The sequence below is a fragment of the Mustela nivalis genome (assembly GCF_964662115.1).
Source record: "Mustela nivalis genome assembly, chromosome: 18".
Lineage (NCBI taxonomy): Eukaryota > Metazoa > Chordata > Mammalia > Carnivora > Mustelidae > Mustela > Mustela nivalis.
This window is the reverse complement of record NC_139037.1, coordinates 56,618,919-56,643,495: the sequence shown is the minus strand read 5'-3', so window position 1 is coordinate 56,643,495 and position 24,577 is coordinate 56,618,919. Positions and strand designations below refer to the sequence as shown.

At 55.4% G+C, this 24,577-nt stretch overlaps 1 protein-coding gene across 17 annotated transcripts in view; it reads right to left on the bottom strand.

Annotated features, from left to right (window-relative positions):
* Window positions 1–408: 408 nt before the first annotated feature.
* ZC3H4 (zinc finger CCCH-type containing 4) overlaps window positions 409–24,577 on the bottom strand; it is a 42,292-nt gene continuing 18,123 nt past the window's right edge. For 10 of the 17 annotated variants that reach the window (XM_082710558.1, XM_082710565.1, XM_082710566.1 and 7 more), the window contains 11 exons: window positions 21,971–22,193; window positions 20,272–20,423; window positions 19,549–19,645; window positions 19,302–19,441; window positions 18,654–18,761; window positions 17,168–17,279; window positions 16,484–16,593; window positions 8,829–9,187; window positions 8,279–8,622; window positions 5,393–5,644; window positions 409–4,192 (listed from right to left, as the gene is read on the bottom strand). In XM_082710558.1, the coding sequence (XP_082566684.1) occupies window positions 2,673–4,192; window positions 5,393–5,644; window positions 8,279–8,622; window positions 8,829–9,187; window positions 16,484–16,593; window positions 17,168–17,279; window positions 18,654–18,761; window positions 19,302–19,441; window positions 19,549–19,645; window positions 20,272–20,423; window positions 21,971–22,193 (3,417 nt within the window). In that variant the 3' untranslated portion in view covers window positions 409–2,672. The remainder of the gene's footprint in view (window positions 4,193–5,392; window positions 5,645–8,278; window positions 8,623–8,828; window positions 9,188–16,483; window positions 16,594–17,167; window positions 17,280–18,653; window positions 18,762–19,301; window positions 19,442–19,548; window positions 19,646–20,271; window positions 20,424–21,970; window positions 22,194–24,577) is intronic. The other 7 variants (XM_082710560.1, XM_082710562.1, XM_082710563.1 and 4 more) reach the window with 3 other exon arrangements.

The following is a 24,577-nucleotide window of genomic DNA, read 5'->3' as shown; positions in this document are numbered from 1 at the left end:
ACCCCCCGACCTCACCACCTCCCAGAGGCCTCACCTCCTAACACGGTGGCACGGGGTGCGATGGGGGCATCGGTGTGTTAACGTCTGAATTTTGAGGAGACACACACGTCTGGTCTGTAGGGGTCAGGGCTCCCTGGCAGCCGGCCCAGTTGCCCTGCTTGTTCGCCACCGACCCCTTCCGTGGCGCTCACCATTATGACTCTGAGTGCTGACACTGGCCCAGAGTGGGAGCTTGGAAACTCTGGGAGGCAGGTTCCAATCCTAAGTGCAAGCTGTTTGGACGCCCCGATCCCCTGGTGTCATCATGAATGTCACCCAGGGGCTGGCCACCAAGAGAGTAGATCCAGGGTTTTTCATCCTGGGGGCGAGGGATGGGGCGGGCAGCATGGAGAGGCAAGACCGCGGGAATTTTTAAAATAACTGCATCCTTTAATGGCAGTAATACAATTATTGGATTAAGAGACCACAGGAGAAAGGGCAGGTGACATTTCTGGAAGACAGATAAGGAGTACAAAAAGGGAGCTGGGACAGTCATGCGATGATCATTGTAAAAATACAGTACGCTATATACATATTTGCACCATCAACTCTCAACTCTGAAGTAGTATTTACACTTTTGTTACAATCCTGGTTAGAGAACATTTTGTTTTTAAAAGCTTGGCCTGATGGCAAATGGAAATTTCGGGGGAATTCATAGTCCCATGAGGTTCTTAGGCTGAATATTCCGACAGGAGGGCTCCAGCGTCTATTTCATCCACAGATTTCGGTTTTAAAAAAGTATTTAATTTTGCTTTTACAAAAGAAAATTTTCAAAGGAGGGAGGGGGGAAAAAAAAACCCACAGCCACACTGTGTATTCTCATTTTTACAAACATCCAGGGCTACAGCCCTTTGCTTCAAGGCCAACACGGGTGGCTGAAGAAAAATCTCACTAATGATTGTTTAAAAACAACAAAAACCAAAAAGACAGAGACAAACCAAACCAACCTGATCACGGCGCACTGACCTTGTGGGCTGCCTTCTCTGGCCCTAGCTTCCGGCCCCAAACTCAACGACTGTTTTTTTCTTTTTCCGGGGAGAGGGGTTTGGTCTAAGAACCTGACTCACCTCCCACCGCAATGAGGTGGGAAGGGAAACCCTTCAGCTGGGTCATCAGGTTTCCTCCTTATTAACAAGGAATAGGCGGGGCCTTAAGCAAGGCGGGTGCGGTGATGGGATGAGAAAAAGGCAAGAGACAGCCGGCCCTGCTTCTACTCAAGTGGCCTCAGCCAGGGTCCTGGGGCAGGTGGGAGAACCCAGTGCTGACGTGTCTGCTCCCACCCCGGCTCAGCCAGAGGAGGGAAGCAGGATGCAGGTTTCTGGTTCCACACCCTCCACCTGCAAGCAGGGGTCCTGCTGCGCTCACTCCCGGAGAGAGCCCGGCAAGACCCCCCACTGCCCTGGCTAGTCTCCTGCCCTTTCCTCAAACCCTCAAAATCCAACACCGTGACACGCCTCTGAACCCACGTACTTGTCAGCTGGGAAGAAAACCAAACACGCCAAAACCACGGACTCTAAGTTAAACACGGTGTAAGGAGGTTCAAAACAAGCAGGGAGCGGAAACACTTTGCCAAGAACGAACCACCTGGGGCTCCCTGTCGGCAGCCTTGGGGGAGCGGCCACGCCACGGATCCGTGAGCTATCCGAGGGGCTGGGGCCAGCACACTGGGTGCTCTGGCTCCTGAGGACCAAGAAAGACCCCCAGCCTGAGGGGAGGAGGCGTGACCGCAACGGGACGGGACAAGACAGGAGGCTAATACTGACAGAAAACACGCAGTCTGCGGAGCCTGCCCCCCTGGAGGCAGCTTTGCGGGCAGGCCGCCCCGCACCAGCCCTGCCACCTCCAGGTCCATCTCTCACCCTGGAGTCTTCTGATGCGGGTGGGGGGTGCGGATCTGAGGACGAACTCTGGACGGACGGCAGCGGGGAGGCCGGAGTGCGGATCCGCAGCAGACAGGAGCAGGCACCTCTGCTTCTCCCGGCCCAGGCAGCTTCCAAGGGCTCTGCCTTTCTCTCACATCGTCTCCTTCCTTCGGTCCCTGAAGCAGGTGGTCAGGACCTGCGCCCTGTACAAGGGATGGGGTTCTAGAAGCGCCCGGACCTGCTTCCACGCCAGGCCTGCTCGCTGTCTCGGCTTCATCTCTCCTCGCTGGCGGGGGCGAGCCGCGTTCAGTGCCTCTGACACCTACAGTTCCCTTTGTCCTCAGGGGCGGGCAGGGGCCAAGCTTTGCCCAGAAAATCCACTGGACGCCCAGCCACCAGACTGGGGCTCCAGCCTTCACAGAGTCCCTGAGAACTGAGCCAGGCCAGAGGACGTGCCAGCTGGGGCCGGGGCTCAGGGGACTCACACCTGTTTACATGCAGGAGCTTGTTTTCTTGGTGGGAGCCCGGGTGCCCCGCAGCACTGACCAGAACGGACTGAAAATGGTTATATACAATTTATACGTTGTAAAGAAAGTACTATTAAGAAAAAGAGAGAAAAAGAGAGAAAGCGAGAGAGACATGGAGAGAGAAAAAAAATAAGAAAAAAAAAAAAAAACACCCGAGCCCCCCAAGTTCTCAACTCCGGTTGCTGCCCTTCAATATTGCCCTGGGCAGGGTGGGGTGCAGGGAGCACTTGACTCCAGCTTAACACTACTGGCAAAAGGGGGAGGCAGTGGGGTCAAAGCCTTTAAAAACATCTTTCAGGGACCCCGCGTCCTGCTCGCCCTCACGGGCTGGGCTGTTGCCGGCAAATGGGCTCCCAGAGCCCGTCTTGGGCGTCTGTTTCACAGTCCCAAAGAGGGTGGGCACAGGCAGGTTGTGCACGCCGGGCTGGGGCGAGGCGCCCTCTGGTGGCGGGGCGCCCGGGGTGGCGGTGGGGGCCGCAGCGGCCTTGGGCCGGGGCCGGTTGTAGCTGTTGTATCTGTCCGTGGCCGTGGCAGCGCCCCCATCCGCAGTGGGCTTCGCGGACTCTGGCTGTTCCAGGGCGGACTTGCGGACGAATGGGGGCTCCTTGGCCTTGGCGGCAGAGCTCCTGCCATTGCCCTCGGGGCCCTTGGGCTGGGCGCCCGCATCGGCAGCCGGCTCTGCAGTTTTGCCCCCGGCATTGGGAGTCCTGGGGTCGTAGAGGCTGATGCCACTCAGCACACTGCTCTGCCCACTCCCGCTGCCCTGGCCCAGCCCACCGGCAGCCAGCACTCGGGGGTCGTAGGGGGCGGTGGCTGGTGGGGAGGACTCCCCACTGGGGCTGCCGGCAGGAGACGAAGCTTCGGTGGGACCAGACTTAGCAGCCCGGGAGGAGGCAGCAGAGTCTGCTGGTTTCTGGAGCCGAGGGTCAGTGGGTACCTTCCGGACTCGGGGGTCACTGGGCTTATCGCTGGAGCCCGCGGCCGCTGAGGGGCCCGTGGCATTGACTGTCTTAAGGATGCGAGAGAGGAGCTCAAAGTCAGGCAGGTTGGAGCCGGGTGCGCCGGAATCTGTGGAGGTGCCCAGGCGCTGTCGGGGGTTGGGGGGGCCCGTGGCAGTGGCACGGTGCAGCCTGGGATCCAGGGTGGGCATGGACTGCAGGGCCGCAGGGACAGGGGGCACCGCGTCCTGCTTGGGGATGGGCAGAGGGATCAGGTCCTCGGGGTTCCAGAGCACGGTGCGAGCAAAGCTCGGCTTGCTCAGGGTCACATCTTTCTTGATGTGGCTGAACTGCTGCAGCTGTGACCTCGGGTCCCGCAGCGGGTGCCCCGGGAGAGGGTCCAGGGGAATGGTCATGGCCTTCTCCCGCAGGGCCCGCTCCCCTTCTTCCTCTTCCGTAGGGGGTGGTCCAGACCCCTTGGTGCCGCTGGGGCCTGCAGGGCTGGAATGAAGGCCGCCTTCGGGTTTTGGGGGGGGCAGGGAGCGAGCCAGCCGAGGGTCGGAGGGCCCTGTGTCTCCTGGGCCAGACCCAGTGGAAGCCTCGGCATGGCGGGTGAGTCTGGGGTCCCGGCTGAGGCGAGGGTCAGCTAGCCGGCCTCCTGTGGGGTGTCCTTTCTGGAGGCGGGGATCCCCCAGCCCACTGTTGCTCAGGTCCCCAACGGAAGCCTGGGGTCTGCTAGATGTCTGCTGCCTTAGGGTCTTCAGGATGGAAGTGACACTGCTCCCGCCCTCGTCCTCGTCACTGGAGTACCAGTTCCCAGTGTCACCTAAGAAAGAACAGAGAGAAGGAGAAAGATGAGTGACCAGCGGCAACCACTCCTGGACCCCACAGCAGCCCTCTGGGTGAGTGGCTCCTCTGCCTCTTACCTCTGAGAACCTCAGTTTCCCCTCCCTCCGCGGGCCACCACAAACAGCGGAGCACCGGGACTGGCAGGTCCCTGGCTAATGTTTCTAGACCTTTCACCACGTGCCAGCAGTGCTCTAAGTGCTGTCTTAGTAATCCTCACGACCACCCGGGAGGTGATGTTATTATCATGCCCATTTGACAGACCAGAAAGCAGAAGTGTGGACAGTGCCACGAGATGGGGGGCAGAGCAGGGACTGGGCTCAGAATCCTAGCCCAGGGCTCTGCCACCTCATCCTCACCCACTGTGGACTGAGGTCCCCAGCATGGCAGGCCCAGCCTTGGGTACCTGGGAGCAGCTACCACTGACTCCGCTCTCACTGCACTCAGGGCCCACGGACACTGGCCCCCAGGCCCCTCAAAACGTTAACCACGTCCCGGGGAAGGGCAGTCACCGGCTGGGAAGAGACAGGGCCCTGGTGGGCCCACTCAGAAACCTTCCAAGTAGGTGAAGCCGGAGCCACCAAGGGAGGGCACTGTCCGCTCTTCCCACTGTCCCCACCTGCTCCCAGGCTCCTACAAAAGCCATATGCAGCCTCCGGCTCCTGGTTCTAGACACCATTTGTCAGCCCCATTTCCTACTGGGCTGGATGCCACCAGTTCCGCGGTGTGGCACCGAGCAACCTGCCAGCTGTGACGGCTAATTATCACTGGTCTATGTCAGCGACTTGCTGTCATCTGCGGACTTCCTGAGAACGTGGTCTAGGGCAAGGGGAGCTGTGAGCATCAACTCTGAGTCTCTTCTGAAAGGGCGCAGAAGGGAAATCCTAGCAGAAATCCTGCTGTCTCCTCCAGGGACCAGCCCACCTCCCTCCTCTACGGGATCAGTGTCTCTCCTGACCCCCAAGACACAAAGGGCAGCCCTGACTTCCAATTTTCTTGGGCACAGGCAATGCAGAAGCCCCAGCTTGGCTTCACGGCCCTGGGCAGGGGTCCTCCCTGACCACAGGCTCCTTTCCGACACAAAACCCCACCTAGGCATCCCCCACCTCTCCAGTGCACAGTGGCCCGGGGGGGCCTGTGCCTGTCAGGGGACGCCCCTGCCCCTGGGGAGGACACATGCCTTCCTCATTCTCCCGGTCCTGCTTGCTGCTCTCAGCCAGCCTCCTCGCTCTCTCCTCCTCCTCCTGCTGCTTCTGCTGGATCCTCAGGTACAGGGCCCTCTGGGCTGAGGGCAGGAAGTCGGGGACACCGGCGCCCGGCTTCGGCCGGCCTGGGGGCCCTCCCTCAGAGAAGCTGTCGGGCTCCAGAGGGTGCTCGGGGAAGAGGTGCTCCCCAGGCTCCCCCGGCAGCTCTTCGTAGTGCCCGTAGTCTTCTGTGGCAGGGAAGAACCGAGGGTTCATGTCGGGAAGGGCCTCGCGGCACCAACGCCAACCCCCTCTGCGCCCCTCATTGGTGAACCACCCCCAATGGTGATGGGTGATGATGTGTAGCCCGTCCCTCCCCCCCCCCACCCCAGGATGGTCCCCACAGAAAGCCCAACAGCAAGGAACGGAGTGGGCAACGAGGGTGTCCCCACCCAGGATGCAGCCCCTGAAGATGGGGTTCACAGCCTAATTTAGTAATGCGGGCAAATGCTCATGAAGTGAAAACAGGACAGAACGTTAGACAGATGTTTACAAAACGCAAAGAACAGGCTGTGAAGACAGACAGGAAACAGTCCCTCTGGGGGGGAGATTTGGGAGAGAGGGCGGATGGATTCTTCACTTTTGACCCCACGCATTTCTGACCTCTTCTAATTACTGGCAACGAGCATTCATTTTGTGGTTTCTTTGTAACAATCAGGAAAAAAACAAACCACATCTCATAGTGAGCTCATCTTACAAGCTCAACCACGGCAAACAAGGACTTATAAACAAAAGGCAATAACCAAACTCTGGCTACGGCCACAGGTCAAGCCAGAGGCTCCTGGCAGATTCCTCCTCCTCTCTCCTTCCTTTCTGGGTCCCCGAGCTCCGCACACTGTTCCTAAGTGCGCTGCTCCCACACAGCGTCTAGGAAGCACAAGGCAGAAGGGTCTGCCTTCACTCCTGAGAGCGGGTAGGTGCCTGGCCTCAGCCACTGACCTCCACAAACTCCAGCCACAAGAGAGCCCAGGAAGGGTAGCTGTGCGCAGAGACTGTGTGTGTGTGCGCTCTCGCTGAGACAGACTGAGACAGATGAGGTCTGCTCAGCACGGCCCCCTCCCAGGATGCTCTGCAGTGAGGAAGTGTTCTGTACTTGCACTGCATGACTCGCCCACCACTGTCCTATCCCCCCGAGAGTCTGAATGTGGCCAGTGCCGTAATTTAGGTTAAACTTAAAGGGTTCAAAGGATTTGTGAATATTTCATCCACAAAGCATATAAAGCGGAAAGTGAAAGGTCACCTCCTTTTAGCCCCTGAACTTCGGGACACATGAACTTGGTGGCAAGCCTATGCTGGGCGGCCCCCCAGCGCAGAGCTTGGCACGCCCTAAGAACAAAGGCCCCAGGTCCCCCTGCACACAGCATGCGGCCCTGAGGAATTCCTCGAAAGCTACACGACTGCGAACACAGGAGACACCACCGAGTGACATGCTTTAAAAGGGTGGATTTCCTGATACGGGAATTAGAGCGAGTTACTCTAGAGACACCTGCTGTCACCAGCTTGCGCACGTGCTTGCCCTCCACAGCCAGACCCTTTTCCACATACATTATTACATGGATTTAAGAACAGCTCTGAAGCTCCAGCTCCTGGCGCTGACGCCCCCGCAGCTGCCGCAGCTTGCAGACCTCCCCGATGCCCTTCCGGATCTCCACCCGGCGGTCAGATGGGCGCCTCTTGCTTCACAAGGCAGCCAAAGTGGGGTGCTCCCCATCCACCACAGCTTGGCTCTCTCCAGCAGACTCCTGGCACCGGGATGGCCTAAGCCTCCAGCCAGGACCCAGCCACACCAGCTCCTTCCCACCCTATAGTGCGTGTCCAAGGAGGCCCACTGGCCCCCCCCAGGCACTATCTGCACACCATGAAGCCCAGCCCTGCCACTTCCTGCCCCATTGCCACCACCTTTGCCCAGAAGATTCCACAGCAGCCCAGAAGCTTCCCTGACTCCACTGCAGCTCCTACCCACCACCCTTGAATGCCTCTGCCTGCTCCCTAGCGTTCTCCCCATGAGGCCACCTCGTCTGAGTCTCATGCAGGGACCTGGATCCCCCAACTTCCCTCGCCGAGCTATGTGGCTGCTCTGCACTTGGGCCTCCTCCCCTCTTCAGAGGCCTTTGCCGACTGTCCCCACACTGTTCCCATCTACTAACGCTCCTGACCTGTCTGGCCCCACCCTCTAACACAAACACCTGTCAGGCTTTCTCGAGGAACGATCGATGCTGAAATGAGCTTCCACGTTGCGGTCTGGTTCCCTCAACTATAGTGTGGCTGAGGCAAGGACCACGGCCGCCCTGTGGCAGCAGCAGGCACACCCCTGCCCCCTAAAGGCCACGGCACAGCCGGCCAACCCCTCGTCTGGCAGGCACGAGTCGTTACCAACACATGCTCTTGTTTAAGTAAGGAAGGAAAGATGGAAGAAAGATGGTGAGTCACGGGGACAGAACAAGCAGAGGCACAGGGCCAACACCAGCAGCCCCAAGCCCAGAACTGTCTGGAAAGAGGCCACTCTGGAGAGAGTGCCTCCGCCTCAGAGCCCAAAGCCCTCCATACCCACCCCTCTGATTTCCCATGGTCCCAATTCCAGGCACACCCATCAAAATGTGTAAAACGTTAAATAAATTATAGCGATAAGATCACAAGACTCCATTCAACCTCAACAGGTAGTGAATCCCCCATCACTGAAAACGTGCAAGCACTCATGGGACAGAGATGGAGTTGGATTCATGCTCTGAAAGACTCGGACGGAAGCAAAAACCCAGGTCTTCCCGACTACGTCCCCAATGCCCACTGCAGCGGCCCCCAGGCCCTCAGCCCGGCCCACGCACCTGCATCCCCGAGGAGTCCTGGCTCCATCTCCATGCCCTCCTGCTGCTGGTAGAAGTTCTCATAGAAGTTCTGGGATGGCGGGATGGGGGGCATCATTCCAGAATGTGGAGAGTCTCCAGGACCATAGGGCATCATTGGGGGACCACCAGGTCCCATGGGCGGGCCAGGGTTCATGCCAGGGCCCATCGGCATGTCGGGGTGCATGTCGGGGTGCATGTCGGGGTGCATGTCCGGATGCATGTCGGGATGCATGTCGGGATGCATTGGGCCCCCCATGGGCCCCGGGGGGCCCATATTGGGCCCAGGGCCCATTGGCCCTGGGGGTCCTCCAGGTCCAGGGAACCTAGGGAGAAGAAATGACGCTTATGAGAGGGACTGTGGAGCAAGAACGGTGGCCACACTAGTAGGAGACACAGAGACATCCACGCAGCTGGTCACAAAGGGCTCCAGACCAGGCTCATGGTGACAGGCCTCCAGCATAAGAGCCTGGCTGAGGCCAGAGCCGCCCCCAAGCCTAACTCAGGGGGTGGGGGGACCTAGGGCACTCACCTCACACCAAGCTTCTCAGCCAGCTGGCCCGTGGGCCGCACCACGATCTCAAACAAGGAGGGGATCTTCTTGTTGTACATGTCCTGCTGCAGCTGCTGGGGGGACAGCGGCTCGTGCACCGGCATGGGCATCTGAGGGGGCCCAGGGGGTGGGGGCGGGGGCGGAGGCGGGGGTGGGGGACCGCCCTGCATGGGCCTGCCATTGGGAGAGGTTGGGGCTGGGGGGCCGGGGGGCCGAGGTGGGGTGGGCAGGAGCCCCACACCCGGGGGCGGCTTGGGCAGGGGGTTGATGCCCTGCTTCTTCAGTTCCTCCACTTCCTTCTCATCCTCAGCGCCTGCTTCTGCATCGTCAGCCAACATCTGCATGTGAGAACAAAGGGAGACGTAGGACACGTGCCTCCCACGTAGGGAGCCAAAATTTCTCAGAACACAAAACCTCAAAACATGAGGACCCTGTAGCCCTCACAAGCATAAAGACAAGGAGCACAAAGCCTCTTTGGCGTAAGAATCATCGTCCCACGCCGCTGTCCCACCTGCTCTGTGACCCCTGGCGGCTGGGGTGGGGGGTGGGGGGGGGACGCCGCTCCTATTCACAGCAAAACATGCGGAACACAAAAGGTACTAGTTTTCCCTTCTGAAAAATTCAGTGGCATTAAGTACAGACATAAGGTTATACAACCACCACCTGTACCAGTTCCAGAACCTTCCCAGAAGGCCCCGTACCTGTTAGCCGTCACTTCCTCTCCCCACCTCCAGCCCCCCGCAACCTCTCATCTGCTTGTCATCTCCGTGACCTGCCTGCTCCGGACAGGTCACACAACCAGACTCTTGACCTGTGGCCTTGGTGACTGGCTTCTTTCACTGGGCACGCCTGCTGGGTTTATCCACGCTGTAGTATGCTACAAGGGCTAACATGCCATTGTCCTGTTGGAATCCTATGGGCCTCTCACCACACTTGTAATTAGACCCCGAATCCCTACCCTGAGCCACAGGGCCTGAGAGCAGGGCTGGGTGTCTGGGAGGACAGGGCCACACCCCTCGGCTTCACTTGCTTCCACGGCGCCTGGGGCTCCTTGACCCTGAGGACCCGGCCTCATGCCAATCCCGGGGACAGCTGAGTTCTTTCCTCTGCGGTACCCAGGCTGGAACCAGCTTTCTTCCTGAGTGTCTGTCTTTCCCTCTATTCTTTTTTTTTTTTTTTAAGATTTTAATTATTTATTTGACAGAGACACACACAGCGAGAGAGGGAACTTAAGAGGGGGAGTGAGAAAAAAAAAAGGGGGAGGGAGTGAGAGAGGGAGAAGCAGGCTTCTAGCTGAGCCGGGAGCCTGATGTGGGGCTCAATCCTGGGATCATGACCCGAGGCCAAGCAGATGCACAATGACTGCGCCACCAGGAGCCCCTTTCCCTCTATTCTTTTTTTTTTTTTTTTTTTAAGATTTTATTTATTTATCAGAGAGAGAGACGGAGAGAGAGTGAGCACAGGCAGACAGAATGGCAGGAAGAGGCAGAGGAAGAAACAGGCTCCCTGCTGAGCAAAGAGCCTGATGTGGGACTCGATCCAAGGACGCTGGGATCGTGACCTGAGCCGAAGGCAGCTGCTGAACCAACTGAGCCACCCAAGCGTCCCCCTCTATTCTTAACGGTAGCTTGTGTCCCCCAATGGTGGGGTCTCTTACTAAAGGTCAACTCAATGTGACTGTCCTGATGTTCTGCGTTCACTGCTGGACCACCATCAGCACCCTTCACAGCACTGCCTGAGCTCTGTAAGCCTGTATGTGTAGCTGTCCCTCACTGACCCCGGGCAGAGGACAGAGGAGATGAGCTATTGGAGCAGAACGTCTCACCAATTAGGACCCTGCGCAGAAAGTTAACACAGCAGTCTTGGCTGCTTTCCTTGGAAGGCCTGGGGCTGGTGTCTGGGCACCTAGATTTCAGGGAGAGGGATCCCCTAACATTCCCTAACTAATAAGAGGTGCTCAGTGTGCCTAAAGTCTTCACATGGACAACGTGCTTGCCGCTGAAACATACCATGTCCTCTGGGATTCTGGGATTTTGGTGCACGCCAGGCAGAGGCAACACCCTGGGCATTGACCAAGCCCTGACCATGCACCCCCATTCGAGAACATTCCTCAAGTGCTGTCACAACCTGAGGGTTAAAAGCATGGCCCTCGTGACTACACGGGGTGAGGACTCTTGGAAGACGGTGCCTGATTTTTCCAGCCTCTGACTGTGGTGGCTACCTGCTTGGTCCTGCGTCATCTTGGGGACCTGAGCACAGACACCTCAGTGCATCCTAACATGGGGCTTAGAGATGGCCCATCCCTAGCTAGTGTCTCAGGGTCGGCCCTACCCCAAGACCACCCCCTGCTCCTGCACCCGAGGCCAGCGGGAGTGTGGGCAGTGGCAGCAGGGCTTCCAGGAGGCCGTCAGGTGCTCCCAGCTTCTCTCTCTCCTCAATGTCAGAAGCAGTACCTGTGCCCAGAGACAGCAGGGTCCAGGGGTGCTAGGATACTCCGACAACCAATCAACAGGAACCTTTTGTCCCTTGGAACCCTGCTGATTCTAGGTGCGGTCCAAGTGGGAACCGGAACCACATTTAACAAACGCCTAGAGCAGTGCGAAGACAGTGTGTCGCTCTCAGCGGGCAGCCAGGCCGGCGCAGACCCCGCAGGCCTCAAGGCCCCCACATTCTGCCTGCTTCCTGCCCAGCGAGGTGGCCCCTCTGGGTCCTGACCTGGGCGGGCAGCTGCTGCTGGCTCAGTGTCCCTTGCTCCGCAAATGCCCCTCCTTTCTCTTCCTGTCACTTGGCCAGGGGTCACCTGCTCACTGAGCCTTCGTAAGTCAGTTTGTTGGAGCACCTCTGGGCTCCCTGCACATTCCTACCAGCGCCCCAATCCTAGTGTGTAATCAGAATCCGCCCTAGGACTGGATTCATCTCCTAGCTGCTGTGTCCCTAGCGCCCAGGCCAGAGTCCGGCAGGAGCCTGGCACCGCCTCACCCCTGCTGGACCAGTGAGCAAGGAAAGCTAAGAGCCGCATCTCCCTCTGCATTCCCAGGACTTCAGAGCAGAGGATGGCAGAGGTGAGGGGGTTGGGCCGTCTGGGGGCACAAAGTCAAAGCTTCAAAGCTTCAGCTGGCCTGGCTCCGCTATTTGGTGTGATTTTGAAGGGGAAGGGGTCTCCCCTGCACTATCACCTCACCTCGGCAGTATGCAGGGGAGACCCCAGCCCCGAGGTCCCGCCTACCCTCAAGCTTCAGTCAGACCCATCTACCTGCAGGGCTGCAGGTGTCCGCTCTGCCCCATGGCGCTTCAGTCCCTGAGCCTTCTCCCCCTCTACCGGCCACGAGTGGGGTTCTTATGAAGGATGGCCCCTCTACCTCCCGAGCCCCAAGACAGGATCAGGGTTCATCTCCCACACGTTGTTCCTGAGCTATTGCCTGGACCTCCCAAACGGCCCACCTGCCCTTTGGCCAAGACTCCACCCCTGCCCCCAACTCCTGTGGTCTCTAGTTTCCCCACACCACTCTGCTCACCAACAGCGCAAACCACCACCAACATGGCCACACGTCTGTCCCTCGAGATCCTTCCTTCAATGGCAACTCAATGCCCTCAAACAGCAGGCAAAACCTGACAAGGTTACACCTCATTCAACAGGAACAACTTTGACCACAACTTCCTCCCCTGCTGTGGACGGGAAGGGGCCACAGGCTCTGGCCACTGAAAGGGCCACACTGCCTGGCCTCCCAAACTCGCACCCAGCAGGCCCCGCTCCATCCCTCCTCCCAGCGCTGCCTCGATGCTGTTCTCTTCCTCAGGGCCCTCCCGACCCCTGCCTCTGGAGACCAGGCTTCTCTGCACCACCTATCAGCTGGAACGTCCCTTTCTGCTCTCGACCAACAGCTCTGGGGAGCGAGGCTACGGTGGTATCTGTGCCACTCTTTGCCACCACATACTGGGCGTTTAATGAATTCGCGATTAACACCAGGAACTGGAGCTCTGGCCCGATGGCTGGTCTCGGTAGGGGCACTGCTGCTCCCCAGTGAGCGGGCCTCCCCCGAGCTCTTACACCTCCTTGGGCCCTGTACACTCGGGACTTGAGCTTCTCGGCAAACAGGGCTTCAGCTCTCCCCGCACAGCCTGCGGACCACACAACCCCAACCCCAGGACTCCGCTTCCCTCATCCCTCACTCAGGCCTCAGCCCAGGACCCAACTGGCTCCCGATGCTCATCTCCTTACCCAGCATCTCCCAGCCTGGGCCATGCGCGTTGCTGCGAAAGCAAGGACTGACCCGCAATTGAGGCCAAGACAGTGACACGTGAAACATATTAAAACAACATTCCTGCCAGAAAAGCTGAACCCAAACTGTCTGCGCAGCCCCTGCCCAGAGACGCAGAGAGAGGCACGTCTGTTCCAGACCTCCGGTGCATCTGTTTCCAGGCCTCTCCGCCAGGAAGACAGGGGTACCCAGGACCCTCTCACCAGACGAGACAACCAGGGCCCACCTCCACCAGGAAGGATCCTGACTGATGCCAAAACTTTCTAAAAGTCAACAGCAACCTCTCAGCAGAAAAGGACAGTCATGCCTGCAGACACGCAAAGGCACGCATGAGCCAAGGCTCATCAGGCCAAAATAATCCTCTCGTATTAGTTGGCTAAAAATCCCAAGTTTCTGCCCTAAACTGGAAACCTGACAAATCTGCTCCACTAGTAACCAGACAAACTTAGATCATCCGGTGGCCCCGGGCAGCTCAGTCGGGTAAGCGTCAGCTTTCGGCTCAGGTCATGATCCCAGGGTCAGGGAATCGAGCCCCACACCCAGCTCACTGCTCAGCGGGGAGCCTGCTTCTCCCTCTGCCCCTCCCCCTGCTCATACTCTCTCTCTCTCAAATAAATTAATAAGTCTTCAAAAACAAAACAAAACAAAATCTTAGATCATCCATACGATAGAGTACTACTCAGCAACAAACAGCTATGAACTATTCTCAACAATGTGAATTCCACACGCATTACGGCAAGTGAAACCAGATTCAGAAGATTACACACACATGTGTTTTTAAAAGCTACATACTATATAAACCTACTCGCAGAACATTTTTTTAAAAGATTTTATTTATTTATTTGATAGAGATCACAAGTAGATGGAGAGGCAGGCAGAGAGAGAGGGGGAAGCAGGCTCCCCGCTGAGCAGAGAGCCTGATTCGGGGCTCGATCCCAGGACCCTGGGATCATGACCTGAGCCAAAGGCAGAGGCTTTACCCACTGAGCCACTCAGGCGCCCCACTCAAAGAACATTCTTAAAAATGCAAATTATAGGGACAGAAAATGGGTTAGTGGTTACCAGAGGCTGGAGAATGGGGATGCTCTATAGGGGCACAGAGTTTTGGGGGTGATGGCGTGAATTTCCTCTCTCTAGATGCCAGGGTGGCTGTGTTTGTCAGAACTCACAGACCTTCACACTAAATGGGGAATTTTACCAGGTACAAACCATACCCTGACAAACCGAACTATAAAAAAGTGAAGCAAAAGGAAAGATTTAAGAGTAAAGAACCAAAGAGCATCTGGGTGGTTCAGGGGTTAAGCGTCTGGCTTTGGCTCAGGTCAGGATCCCAGGGTTCTGAGATCAAGTCCTACATCGGGGTTCCAAGGAAGCCTGCTTCTTCCTCTGCCTCCATCTCTGTTTCTCATGAATAAATAAAATCTTTAAAAAAAAAAAAAAAAAAGAGGAAAGAACCAAAATGTGTACAACTTACTCTCAAGGTTCAAAGATGCACAGGCGTATATAAAATAAAATGGAATCAAGTGACAAAGCAAATGAGGCAAAATATTGCTAACAAAGGACTCCGGGTGGGGAAGCAAGCACGTTTCCAAACCTGGAATGGATGGCTGGAAACCCATGTGTTGCACAGACAGAAATGTCTCTGCGAAGTGGGAAAATAGAGCTGAAGAAAGGCAGGAAGGAAGAAGAACACAGACTTTCCGGGAGAGGGTGGCCGAGGCCCAAGTGCGAGGGGCACCACAGCCTGCACCCAGGGGCCACCCTGGAGCCCCAGACCCCAGCCCTGGCTGACGAGCTGCAGCATGAGGGCTGACCGAATGCCTTCATTGGGGTGAACCTAGGTCCTTCTCAGACTGTGCCCTCCGTCTCACTTTCTGACCCCTGAGATGCAGTTCTGGTATGGTTTTTTTCAGGTTCAACAACGCTTTTTCACCTATTGAGACGTACTTTTAGATCAGGGAGGATACTGATGCTTCCAAAAGGTTTGCAATTGGAAGCTGAAATGTGCGATCCTGGCTTTCTTTGGGTTTTTTCTGAGGGCAGTTAAAGCCGGACTGTCAAAGTGGTGGTCACTGGCCACGTGTGCCTACTGACACTCGAAACATAGCCAGTCCAAACCGACACGGGCTCTAAGTAGAAAATAAGCACCAAATTCCAAAACCATGGTAGCAAAAATAATAGTAATAATAATAATACAAAATGTTTTACTAACTTTTCATTATTACTTGCTGAAACAATGCTTTGAACATGGAGATAAGATACCTTGCCTGAATTCAACTTCGCTGGTTTCTTCCTACTTTAACAAAGCTTAAATCACATGGCTTGGTTGTGGTCGAGTTCCTACTTGGACAGCACTGGCCTGGAGCACCAACTCTGAACGTCCAGCAGGGGGCAGTGCTGAGCCAGTGACTGTTAGGCTCTCCACGTGAGACGGGAAACCATGACCTTCCCCACTCCTTACCCTGTCAGATCAGCAGGCTCCTGAGATCTACTGGATAGAAACCCCATTCCTAGGGTACCAAGCTCTCCAGAGGGCCTGGTAAGAGGAGAATTTTTCCCACTGCACTGCCCATGAGCAGTGTGCCTTCTTTTGCTCTGCCTCTCCAAGGCTTCTCCCTGAACCCCGCACCGCCTCAGCCACCACTGAAACAGAACAGTCACCGATGGACTGCCTCGCGTGCCCCTCAAAGCCTCCATCCTTGTCATTCTCAAAAGCCCAGCCAATCCCCTCAAATCTTCTGTGCACTGGAAGGCAGAAAGCCTTCATCTGGAAGAACCCATGTTCTCTTTCTCTCTCTCCCTGCGTGTACATTAGGAACCCGAGGACAAGAACTTGGGGCCCCTGGAGACCACACGACTCTTCAGGGAGAACCACCAATACCAGGAGGGGTTTCCAGCTGACTGGGGAGGAAGGCCTCACACCAGATCACAGAGGCCTCTCTCTCCTGAGAACCTCTAATCTCCCTGAAATAGAATCCTTAAGCACCGGGAGGAAACATTTGACATTTCCATCAAAATACAACCCACCTTCCTGGGCATCAAGGGCTCTCTAAAAGATAACTTACAGTCCATGTCTGCAGGCAACACTCCTTTTATGTAGAACCCCACTCCCCCATCCCCCCCACCCAGCAAACTGCCCTGGGTGGAGTGAAGACACGTGCGCAAGGACCTCAATTCTCCCCACAGAAAAAAATGCAGCCCCGAACCCTCCGTAAACAGCCTAGCTCCCAATCAAGGCAGGTGGGGCATCTGGTCGCGGCACAGAAGCCAGGGGGACAGACAGGCAGGCCGGTCAGGTCAGTGGCAGGTGCGCCCCCCGGGCTCCCTTGGAGGCAGCTATATGGCCCTAGGCTCCCTGCCAACCTCTGACATTACCTTGTCCAAGAGCTCTCTGGTCTCCTCCGTCAGGGGGTCATGGGAGAACATGCAGTCATCACCATTAATGCAGTTCCCGGTCGTGTGGTACAACTTACAGGGAAAATCACGTTCACAGCGTGTTAAGGCAAAAAGCACTGGCTCCCGGAACCCACCCGAGGGTAGAATCCAACCCCCTTTGTTTTGGAGATGAAGAAAGGAAACCCAGAGAGTTAAAGTGACCATCTCAGGGTTGCACAGCTGGTTGGCAGCAGACTGGAGTTGAGACCCTGGTTCTCGAGATTCCTGCTCCGGAGAGCTTCCCGCCCCACCACACCAGCCTTGGGGCCTGTTGTCTACAGATCCTCACTGGGCAGGAATAATGAAGGTCAATGATTTGCCTAAACTTGCACAGCCTATTGGAAAAACCTCCGGAAGATAACAGACAAGGGTATGGCCAGTCTTGAGAGTCTGTGTACAGAAACCAGGAAACGTGTGTGTATCCGCTTCCTCATCTGCAGGATGTGGACAGCGGCTCCGCCACAAGACAGATGTGGAGGTTCAATGAGACCGAGACATACCGGAAGCTTGGCCCAGCGCTGGCACAAGGAGCCGGCACGCGCGGCGAAGGTGAGCTGCCATCAGCAGTGAGGAGGGAAGAGGTATGAGCCCTGCATCCCGTGAGAGGTGAGTACCAAAGGATATCGTGCATGTAGGGGCAGTTCTCAGCCCTGGCACAGAACCCGGTGATGTAAAACTTGCACAGTTCTCGCTTCTTTGGTAGCTCGATGTCGTGGCTGAAATTACAGTGATCTCCCTGGAAGAGAAGAAAGGGAAAGGTAAGTACAATAGCTCTTGCCAAAGCCCACCTGCAGCCTGGCAGGGACCAACGACACGAATCCCCACACAGGGAAGGGCAGGGCTCACTGATATGGCTTCCCACCAACTGGAAAGTTCTGACACGGCGTATGCTCCCTTCTCTTGTGCCCACGACCCCATTCCTCCGGGCTCTATTCCACTGGCCCTTAGCACTTCTTTCTTATTCTCCCCCTTCTCCCTCTTCGCACCTATTCACTATTTTTCCTGATTTGCTGCGTGGCGGCAGGTATCCAGCACTACGCTTCTTCCTTCCTAACACGACCTTCATTTTGTTGGGGAAGAACGCATCCAGCCAAAAAAGTACATCCCCCAGCCTCCCTGGAAGTGCTGGCCAATAAAATGCAGGCCAAAATCCCCAAGGGAGGACAGTGCTCCCTCAATTAAAATAAATCCCTCTAGCCATCTTTCCTCTTAGCCCTCGGATGGGACAGCCAGAGGCACAGCAGCCACTGTGGAACCATGAGGACAAAAGCCACATGCTCAAAGATGGCGGACACTCTTAAAGTATGAAGCCCCCCAGAGTGCCAGTGACCAGGGCACCAACCTCCTTCAGCGGGATAACGTCTGAGTGTTTACACTAGTGGAGCTCAGTCTGCCATTATGCACAGTCAGACACACTCAGGACACACACCCGGGCGGACAAAATACGGAAACCATTCTGTATAGTGGGTTCCCCTTACTCCCCAGAGTAGCTACTTGTCTTTCTGCAGATCTACTGCAAGCTTCTAGAACACCAACTGAAACCATAACGAGGAGCATCTTATAGACACATACATTTGTCTCAAATGTGTAATTTTTTCTACGGCCTACACCTGGGTGCAGTGGTCCGTGGGCATGTGTGTGCCCGGATCTGCCCATCGCCATCATCCGTGAACAAAAAGCTGGCTGGCTGAACTCATACCCAGTTACAGCCTCAGAACTCTGGTCATCGGCCCAGCTTCTAGTGCTGAACTCTGCTGTGAAACTCGAGGCTGGCCTGATTCCCCCACTTCCTCTTCTATCTTAATAATTCCCTTTCTGACGTTAAAGTTCAGTAATTAACCGAGATAGATTTTGTCTTCGGTATCAGTATCGACCTTAATACATTTGAGGCCATTTGGACTGGCTTAAAATTCTGACCTCCCAAACCAACCAGAAACAAAAACATCAAAAAACTATCCAGAGAACGGAGTCTCACTAGTCCGTCACTTCCACCCTTACCCGACTGCTGCCTCCCGTTATGGTGGCCTGGAGAACATTCCCAGAGGCGTGAGCATCCTCTATGGGGCTGCTGCCCTGCCCCAGCACACAGGTACTTTAACTGGCCCCTTACCCACGTACACCGCCCCTCCACGAAGTATTTGCAGATGACTTTGCCTTTCTTGTCAGACTGCTGGTGAGGCTTGTCATGGTCACTTCTCCGGTAGCTCCCACCACCATCCTGTTAGGGACACAGAGTGTGAGCGTAAAGGAGGCTGAGAAGGAGGGGTTGGGGGGTGGGGGACAGCGACGCAGACTGGGAGAGACGGGGTCTGAGGGACTGACAGGAAGAGAAGCTGGCCAGCAGGGACGAGCACTCCCTCGACAGAAGCGTCTTCATGGAAGAGGAGCAGTGACCAGCAGGTCACGTCCAACACCAAGGCGGAGCGGGGTCTGAGCCCGTGGCATGGAGCACCGGCACTCAGACAGGAAAAGCTCTCGCACCTGGTACAACACCACTCACCCCTGCGGGAACGTCCCCCAGAGGCAGTGTGCACACCTTCCTATAAAACCACCAGGCTCGCCGGACGGGTCACCAGCAATGTGGCCCCCTGCAGCCCCGTGAGATGAATAGTACTCATCAGTCAGCGGGGAACAGTTGTTGGAAGCAGGACAGGATCGGCCTCAGAGGCCGACTCATCAGAGACCAAAAAAAAAAAAAAAAAAATCCAAGAAGGGGCTTTGGCTAAACACACTAGATCCGGGTGAAGGGTCAACTCACGCCCATGTCCTCGTCATAGAAATCGTCGTCATCGTTCATTCCGCCCTTGTTCATTCCTCCTCGGCTGCCACCTCGACCACGACCCCGGCCCATCCCTTTCCCTCGACCTCGGGAACCCCGGCCACGGCCTCGACTTAAGCCTGCAGAGGACAGAGATGGCATTCACCGACTGCTTCTCTCCAGGACCCAAATCCAGCAGCCGCCGGAAGGTGCCCCTCGGGTCGGCGCCACTTGGGCCCCTGCCCACCTCGTCCTCGGCCATCCTTGGACCGGCGGTACTGGTTCAGCTCCTTGGAGTACTCGTCATAGTCCTCCTCTCCCATCGGCTCCTCACTTTCTGCATACTGGATTCCCGGAAGGAGAGAAGGCAAATGTCATGCGGGGACCAATTAGCCCTGTCCCTAACTGTACTCTCTGCCCACACACGCCTTTTGGTTCATGCAGGTCAACAGGAGACTCAGATGGGTGAGCGACCCGGGGCCACAGCCACAGGGGGGCTGGGGGGTTCTAATGCTCTCCATCTCGGTCTTCGCTCCTAAGGACTCTCAGTTCCTGGGGCAAACCCACCAGGGCGCCTCCTACACAAGGGACAGCTGTGCGGCTGTAACAAAGGGCAGGCTCACTGGGGACTGGCACGGAAAGGTCTCAGGCGGGGACAGACGATGAAAGTGGAAGTTGTACGCGTGCGCATGTGTATGTCGGGGGCGTGCATAAGCAAGCACCCGACTGCAAAGGACTAAAACTTTTCTAGAAGACACTTGGGAAACTTGTTTCTGGGAATGGGAGATGTCTTCATAGCTTTGGTACCTTCTCAATTTGGAACCGTATGATTTCCTTTATCCAAAATAAGAAACAAACGTCGAAACACACAACCCTGGCGTGAAACACTCTCCTTCCGCCACAGTCACAGTCTTACAGGCTCTCCCCACCAGCCCTCCCATCTTCCCCCGGGGGCTGGAGGAAAGCTTACTTCCATCTCCTCTTCATAGAAATCTTCTTCGTCCTCCGGGTGGTCTCCCACGGAGCCTCTGCCCCTTCCGCGGCTGCCTCTGCCCATGCCTCGGCATCGAGACCCTCCGCGGCTGCCTCGACCCCGGTACCCCCTGCCACGGCCTCGGCTGCCTGCGGGAGGATTCAGTTGGTGAGCGCCCTGAGTGGGAGCAGATGCCGCCAGCAAGAGAGAAGTCAGCCCGTTTTCTGACCGAGGTCAGTCATCTCCTCCTCGAGTCTTCCTAGCAGCTCAAGGCAGCTGGTCCCATCGCCCCCCTGACTTTCCCACATGCCCTCAGTGGGGGGCCTCAGGCCTCAGCATCCTGGGTGCGCGCCTGCCACACTGTCACAGGGGCACCTGTCCAATGAGAGCTGCACTCACTGTCCAGTACTGTGGCCCAAGGCACACATGGCTACGGAGCCCCTGAAACATAACCAGACTAAGACATGCTGTAAGGGGGGACCACACATTGGATCTACAGCACTTTGTTGAAAAAGAAAAAGAGAGGGGGTGCCTAGGTGGCTCAGTGGGTTAAAGCCTCTGCCTTCAGCTCAGGTCATGATCCCAGGATCCCAGGATCAAGCCCCGCATCGGGCTCTCTGCTCAGCGAGGAGCCTGCTTTCCTTCCTCTCTCTGCCTGCCTCTCTGTTTCCTTGTGATCTATCAAATAAATAAATAAAATCTTTAAAAAAAAGAACAAGAAAAAGAGAGGGCGCCTGGGTGGCTCCATCATCAGTTAAGCATCTGCCTTCAGCTCAGGTCATGATCCCAGGGTCCTGGGATCCAGCTCTATATCAGGCTCCCTGTTCAGTGGGAAGCCTGCTTCTCCCTCCTCTTAAGCACGCGTGCTCTCTCTCTCTTTTTTCTGTCAAATAAATAAAATCTTTAAAAAAGCGAAAAGAAAAAAAGAGGCAGCTCTTTCTGCCCACAGGTCCTGGCCCCGTCCTTTAATAAAACCAACTCTTTGCGATAACAACAAAAAAGATAACAAAGAGTGAGAAAATATGAAATACCATATCTGTTTGGCTAATGAGTTAAAATAAGATTTTGAATGTATTAGACATATAAAATATACTGTTAAAATTAACGTTTCCTTTTACTTTTTCAATTTTTTTCCCCTTTTTACATGTTTAACTTAACTACTAGAAAATTCTAAATTATGTGGAGACTTGCATTAAGTTTTCTATTGAACTCTGGTCTAGAATCTCCCCAAAGAACAGGGCTTGTCCAGGTAGGTGTCCAGGAAAGACTGCCCAAGAAAGATTAAATGAACAGCCACTCGACAATGAGCGGGACCTTAGGCAGGGCTAAGAACCGCTGAGCTAGAAGATCCTGTGAGCCCTCCTCCCTCATGGGTTGCAAAACCTTGAGGGCAGGAGATGGTTCTAAGAGGCCCTCTCCCGCCATCCTCCTAACTGCCACAGGTTCAAGGTTCAGAGGTGTGGCAGTTCCACCTAGCAGTGCAAAAGGAGTTGGGAAGCTGGGGGAGGAGGCTGGGGCAGCCAGCTGTCAGTTATCCTCTCAGCACTGAATGACGCCAGTCTCTCCTCCCACACACCAGGCCTGGCCGAACAGGTCCAACCTGCTCCACGATGCAGATGCATCGCCCCAGCACCCCCCCCCCATCTGCTCCCACGCCCCCCCCCCCCCCCCCCCCGCAATGGCCACAGGGCCTCACCTCGGCCCCGGCTGCTGCCTTCCTTGGAGCGCCGGTATTGGTTCAGTTCTTTGGTGAAGTCGTCATAGTCCTCCTTGCCCAGGTCCTCCTCCTCGTCGCCCTCGTACTCCCCGTACTGCTCGTTCTCGTAGTCCTCGTACAGGCCGTAGCCTTTGCTGTCCAGCTTAGAGTAGGCCTTCTTGGGCAGGGACGTGCTGTGCGACGGGGGGTACTGCTGGTGGGACTGACGGGGAGAGGGGGTGAGCTGGCCCCAGGGCCCTGAGTCCAAACTGCCAAGGTCCCCGCTGTCCCCTAAACTGACCCATCTGTCTGGGTGTTTCTGCCACGGGCAAGACCTGGCTCCCAGCCACTTGGGGGGTACTAGGTCCCACCTGAATGAGAGCTGGGCATTGGACCCACATGTTTCTGTGCTTCAGAAAAGGCCATGGCTTGTAAGAAAATAGACATGCATAGACCCCACGATAAGAACTGACAAGGGAAGAGAAGGGGGTATTTCCTAAGGATATAGAGCAATCTTATTTGGGGAGGAGGCCTAGTAGGCAACAGGGGCGTCTTTTTTTTTCTTTTAAAGTAATCTCTTCACCCAACATGGGGCTCGAACTTAATCCTGAGATCAAGAGTTCCATGCTCCGGGGTGCCTGGGTGGCTCAGTCAGTTAAGTGTCTGCCTTTGGCTCAGATCGTGATCTCAGGGTCCGAGGACGCAGCCCCGCACCCGTTCCCTGCCCAGCAGGGAACCTGCTTCTCCTTCTCCCTCTGCCCCCTCCCTCCTCATGGTTGAGCTCGCTCTCTCTGATAAATAAATAAAATTTAAAAAAAAAAAAAAAAAGTTGCATGCGCCACCAACTGAGGAAGCCAGGCCCTCCAAGAGGGGTGCTTCTTGGTCAAAATTTTCTTGGGGCAGGGGCACCTGGGTGGCTCAGTGGGTTAAAGCCTCTGCCTTCAGCTCAGGTCATGATCACAGGGTCCTGGGATCCAGCCCCGCATCGGGCTCTCTGCCTGCTTCCTCCTCTCTCTCTCTGACTGCCTCTCTGCCTACCTGTGATCTCTGTGTGTCAAATAAATAAATAAAATCTTTAAAAAAAAATTTTTTTTCTTGGGGCCTTAGAATTCAAGTAATGACCTACTTGGCACCCAAACTAGAAAGCCATTCTGAATGATGCTTTCCAAACTGTGCTAGTGCCAAGCGATACGGATGAAGTTAGATACGCAGACACACACGCAGACACACACGCAGACACACACACAGACACACACACACAAAGGAAAGGCACCAAGACCACCTTCAGTAGGTAAATGGATAAAACCAGCTGTGGTCCATCCACAGTGGAGGATTATTCAGCAGTTAAAAGAAACAAGCCCATGAGCCATGGGGCTATGAAAAGACCTGGGCAAACCATGAACCCATACTGGTAAGAGAAACTGGTCTGAAGAAATTAAATGCTGTGACAAGTCTGGCTATCTAACATTCTGGAAAAAGCAAAACCACAGAGACAGAAAAAGGTTTCTGGTTGCTTAGAGGCTCGGGGAGGAGAGGGGAGATAAAGCACAGAGGATTTTTAGAGAATTGAAACTCTTATATGATGATCTATACAAATGCATAATGTCAAGACTTTGTCAAAAACTGAAGAACTGGGGCACCTGGGTGGCTCAGTGGGTTGAGCCTCTGCCTTTGGCTCGGGTCATGATCTCAGGGTCCTGGGATCAAGCCCCGCATCGGGCTCTCTGCTCAGCAGGGAGCCTGCTTTCTCCTCTCTCTCTCTCTGCTTGCCTCTCTACCTACTTGTGATCTCTGTCAAATAAATAAAATCTTAAAAAAAAAAAATAAATAAAATAAAAAAACTGAAGAACTGCAAAACACAGAGAGGAAACCTTAATGTAAGCCGCAGGCTCTGATTCCTAACAACACGTGGCAACTGTCTCAGCAATTTCAACAAAGGTACCACACTAACAGAGCAGAAACCAGCTGGGGTGGGTAGGGCACTATCCACTCAGGGTTCTAGAAACCTGAAACTGCTCTTCGGGTGCGTGGGTGGCTCAGTAGGTTAAGCACCAGACCCTTGCTTTCAGCTCAGGTCATCGTCTCAGGGTTGTGGGATCAAGACCCCACTGGGCTCCACACGGAGTCTGAATGAGGGACTCTCTCTCAATTTAAGTTGGAAAAAAAGAAACAAAACTATTCTAAAAAAAGGGGGGGGGGATTAATTTCTAAAACTCCACACTCATTACGAAGAAAACGAGAAAATACAAAACATAGATATGCAGACACTGGTGACTACGTTAGCAAACCTTAAAAACACCTCAACCCCAGGGTGCCTAGCCGGCCCAGTCGGCAGCACATGACACTTTTGATCTCGGGGTTATGAGATCAAGCCCCACAATGGATATAGAGGGGACTTAAAATCTTAAAAAAAAAAAAAACAAAAAACACGCCTCAGGGGTGCCTGGGTGGCTCAGTGGGTTAAAGCCTCTGCCTTCAAATCAGATCAGGTCCTGGGATTGAGACCCGCATCAGGCTCTCTGCTCGGCAGGGAGCCTGCGTCCCCCTCTCTCTCTGCCTGCCTCTCTGCCTACTTGTGATCTCTCTCGCTGTGTCAAATAAATAAAT